The 4,480-nt window shown below is 53.1% G+C and overlaps 1 protein-coding gene across 1 annotated transcript in view; it reads right to left on the bottom strand.

Moving 5' to 3' along the window:
• Positions 1-1,042: 1,042 nt before the first annotated feature.
• Positions 1,043-4,480, bottom strand: part of TMEM51 (transmembrane protein 51) — an 18,340-nt gene continuing 14,902 nt past the window's right edge. Inside the window, exon 4 of the mRNA XM_014533297.1 lies at positions 1,043-2,209. Within this exon, the coding sequence (XP_014388783.1) occupies positions 1,762-2,209 (448 nt within the window). The 3' untranslated portion in view covers positions 1,043-1,761. The remainder of the gene's footprint in view (positions 2,210-4,480) is intronic.

Here is a 4,480-nt window from a genome sequence, read left to right as displayed (position 1 = left end):
GCCAATACCAGGAAGGCTCTTTGGGAGCCAGGTCTGTCTTCCCAGACGCCCCGCTCCTCCGAAGTCCGCGACCCTCTGGGCAGTTCTCCTTAGTTGACCTGCGTTCCTGGGCCCCGCAGGCAGTCCCTTCGTCCTCCCCACAAGGACATGCTCACCCACCTGCATGGCCACACAGCCCGGCAGTTCTGGGGGCTGAGCCACAGCGTCCCGCCCCTCCAGTCCTCGACCCTCTGGGCAGTTCTCCTTAGTTGACCTGCGTTCCTGGACCCCGCAGGCAGTCCCTTTGTCCTCCCCACAAGGACATGCTCACCCACCTGCATGACCACACAGCCCGGCAGTTCTGGGGGCCAAGCTCCCTCGTGGCCAGTTCTCAGGGACAGAGATGTAGGAAGGATGTTCAGATAGGTAGTGAGCTGCTGTCTAAGAACCAGACTTTCTTTTTTTAAAAATATATTTTTATTAATTTCAGAGAGGAAGGGAGAGGGAGAGAAATAGAAACATCAATGATGAGAGTTCAATCATTGATCGGCTGCCTCCTGCACGCCCCCTACTGGGGATCAAGCCCACAACCCGGGCATGTGTCCTTGACCATTATTGAACCTGGGACCCTTCAGTCCACAGGCCGACGCTTTATCCACTGAGCCACACCGGCTAGGGCTAAGCACCAGAACTTTCTGTGGGGCCTGTGGGCTGCCTCTGTTCTTGGGGAACACAAGTCCTCATTCAGCGTCTGGAAAAGCCCTTTATGTTGAGTTGCACAGTGGAGTGTTTAAGAACTCAGGCCCTGGAGCCAGACGGCCGGGTTCAAACCCCAGCCCTGCCTCTTACTCTTGCTGTGGCATGGGCCCTTTAATGAACCCGAGCCTCCATGACTCACCTACACAATGGGTACAGGTGAAATGGGAGAACATACGTGGGGTGCTCAGCACAGCGCCTGGCATACAGTATGTGTGGGGTACGGGTCAGCTGTTAGTATGATTGATATTGCTCCATAAGCAAGTCAGTCTTGGGAGAGCTGCTCAAGTAATTCAGCACCCACATGTACAACAAATAAAATATTTTATTATAAAAAGCTCAGCTGCACGGCATCTTAGAAGGAATGGAACATCCCCTCCAGCTTTCCTGCCGTTGCACGGGAGGGACTAGTCAAGTGTACCGGTTAAGACGATGGTCTTCAGCATCTTCAGGCCTCGGGACCTCCAAGAACCAACGGCGTCCGGGCTCTGAGAACCCCACCTGGGCCTCACCCCACAGAGTTATCCAGCCTTTTGTTCTGCTTAATTCACAAAACGGCCCCACGCCCTTGCCACAGAGCTGAGTCGTATTTGCTACACGCGGTTCGGGACTCCGGTGAAGAAAGCAAAGGCTTAACTTGTTTTCTTTTGGAGACAAAACAGTCACAGTGAAAAGCAAAACCAAACCACAACAGTCACTAGGCATCCTTTCCCGGTCGGAAAGAGGCTGTTGTCATCACCGATTCAGTTGAGGAAAGACGATGGGGAAGATGCACCGCCCCTCCCCCCATGGGGTCCGCAGCATCACGGGATCCGAGACAGCATCTCCGTCCAGTGCGCCAGCTACGGAAGGTTCTGTGGACGTGCGCCACCCCAGACTCACAGGACTCCCCAACCCACACCCCCCATTCGAAACTGCTCAGTCCGCACCCGTCCCCTCGCTTCTCAACTGTGGCTGGAGTGGCTTCATTGGGGTCTGTTGGTGCGGAGGGTGAGTGACTGGAGGGAACACCCCAGAGAGGGGCCGTCAGTCGGGGGGCCGGGCGTTGGGGGCCTTCTCCTGGACTTCGTCGTACTGTGGCGGGGGAGTCAAAGGCTCGATGGAGGGAGGAGGGACGTTTTTGTCCGGCAGGTTGATCCTAAAGTCTTTGAGGTGAAGCTTCTCGGATTTAATCCTTCGAACTTTCAGTGGCTTCAGGCGTTTAGCCAACTTGGAGTTCTGCCTGTCGGGTGGGTGCCCCAGGCTGCCCTCCACGTCAGCCCTGGGGGTGGTGGGGCTCGTCTCGTCCAGCCCCGTCAGGGACTCATAGGAGGGGAGAGAGATGCTCATTCTCGGGCTGTGGTCTGGTTCCCTGGCTTCTGAGAAGTTGGTGTTCATCACTTCCTCGTAACTGGGGACGTAGTACCTTGACGAGGCCTCCTCCTCCTCCTCCTGGCTGCAAGACAACAAGCACAGGCACGAGGGTGAGCAAGGCCTCACGTCACCTAAAATCATGAGAAGACGGACTCAAATCAAGCGTTGGCCCTGGGCTCATAGACACCAGCCTTGGGAAGAACCAATGGGTCCGAGAAGTAATAAAAACTAACACTTCTTCTGTTTGCTCTGAGCCAGGAGTGTGCTAAGTACTTGAGCACATATGAGCCAATGTCATCGCCCTGTGAGTTAGGTGCCATTATTATACCCATTTTATGGATGGGAAAACTGATACATTGAGGTTACCTGACTCGGCCATACCTTTAGCAAGTGAGAGGGTGGGAACTGAATACCGCACTCTCAATCACTACATCATATTATCTGGGTGTTAATCGCTCCTTGCCTGTAAGTCCCACACTTCACATGCCCAGTGGGCTGTTCTGATGCCCAGCTGGTCCTGTGGCCAAAAGGCAACATAAACATGCACGAAACAGCTGCCAGCTTGAAGCAAAATGGTTGGCCCCAGGTAGAGAAGGCATATCTGAATGTAAAATTTATACGTATTTCAAATTATTCTGTGATTTTTATCTTCCAGGTTCACCATAAGACTCAAAGAATAAGTCAGGTCCTCAGCCTTACGTTCATTTGATGGTTGAAATAAAAAAACACCAAATCAGGGTGTTTTTTACGTATTTATAGGGACTGATGCCAACAGCCATTTCCCAGAACCCTACACTCGGACCGGTCCTCAGCCTTACGTTCATTTGATGGTTGAAATAAAAACTCCCAAATCAGGGTGTTTTTTACACATTTATAGGGACTGAGGCCAACAGCCATTCCCAGAACCCTACACTTGGACCGCTGGGGTGGTAACAGCATCAGAAACCCTGCTGTTGTCTGGCTTTCCTCTCATCTCCTTCGGGCATGCACCGTGTGAGCTCACGGCTCGGTGAGTAATTATGGGGGACTGCTTTTCCTTCTTTGTTCTTTCCGCTCTTTCCCAAGTTTTCTAGCACATGCACGCTTGTCTTTTATTATCAGAAAATAGGTTTACGTTTTCCAAAGTAAAAACAACTCCCTCCCACTCTAAGTAGCTCTTTCCTATAAGATAAGAGCTACGCACAAAAAATTCAAACACAGAAAGATCCGGTGAAGAGAAGAAAACCCTCGCAACCCCTCCCACTGCTAACGCTTTGCTGCATACCTTTCCAGATCCGTCCCTACCTCACCCCACAGCCACAACACTGGACACCATGAGGCTGCCCTCCACGTCGGCCCCGGTTGTCGCATCAGATATTGTGGGTTATCACACAGCATCCTGCACCGAAAATGCCGTGTGGTAACTCCTGTCCTCGGGGTGGCGGACACGGCCCCCCATCAGCAGTAGAGATCAGCTGTGACTGCACCGAAGGTCGCTGAAGGACAGGCCACAATTGAGCCCGATGGATGGATATTTAGGGTGCGTCTCTGAGAAACACAGAGGCACAAACTCCTTTGTGCTTGTGTGGCTGTCTCCCAAGGATCAGCTCTCAGAACAGAATCGACAGGCACCCACATCGTTAACACCGCCTCTTACTGTGAAACTCCCCTCCTGCAAGGTCACGCGGCCACCGGCAGCCCGCCAGCGCCCGGGCCGTCTGTCACGGCCAGCACGAGAGGCAAAGAATAACGGCACCTTCTCTGTGTTTGCATTTCGTGGCTAGCGAGGTTGGACATCACCAATGGTCCGGACGTCTCTGAAACGCTTGCCTGGATCCTTCTGTCCATTTTCCTACCGGCATGTTCGTCTTTATTCATGTGCAAGGGCTCTTGATAATGGGGGCATCCACGTTTATCATATATCCCCAACACATCACTCATCTTTTCATTCTGTTTGGGGCATTTGTGATCACATAGAACACTGCTTCCCAACCACTTCCACTCAAAGCAGATGCCCACAGCACGCCGGGAGGGATGGACAGGCAGCCCAGGTGGAGGCTCGGGCCACCCCAATCCTCACGCCTCTTCCCTGGGGGCGTCAAAATCTAGGGGCACCTGTAATCTGCTCACACCACTGTCCTTGGGAGACTCTGGGATGGACGTATAAAGTGATTTGTTCACTGAGAAGCTGTGTTACGGAGCCGGAGTCGGGGAGTGGGAAGGTAAAGCTTCCCAGACTACGCTATTCTCCTCACTGAATTATGAAAACCCTAGTGAAGGAAATAAAGCCACACACCCTCCGACTGCTAGCATTCTGCTGCACACCTCTGCAGACCTTCCCTAACCCCACAGCTACGATATTTGGGTGTGTGCATGCATGGCCCTGGCCGGTCTGGGGCTTGGGGAGCGGGGG

This window comes from Myotis brandtii, unplaced genomic scaffold (assembly GCF_000412655.1).
Source record: "Myotis brandtii unplaced genomic scaffold, ASM41265v1 scaffold96, whole genome shotgun sequence".
Taxonomy (NCBI): Eukaryota; Metazoa; Chordata; class Mammalia; order Chiroptera; family Vespertilionidae; genus Myotis; species Myotis brandtii.
The sequence above is the reverse complement of the archived record's forward strand: the minus strand, read 5'-3'. Positions and strand labels throughout refer to the sequence as shown.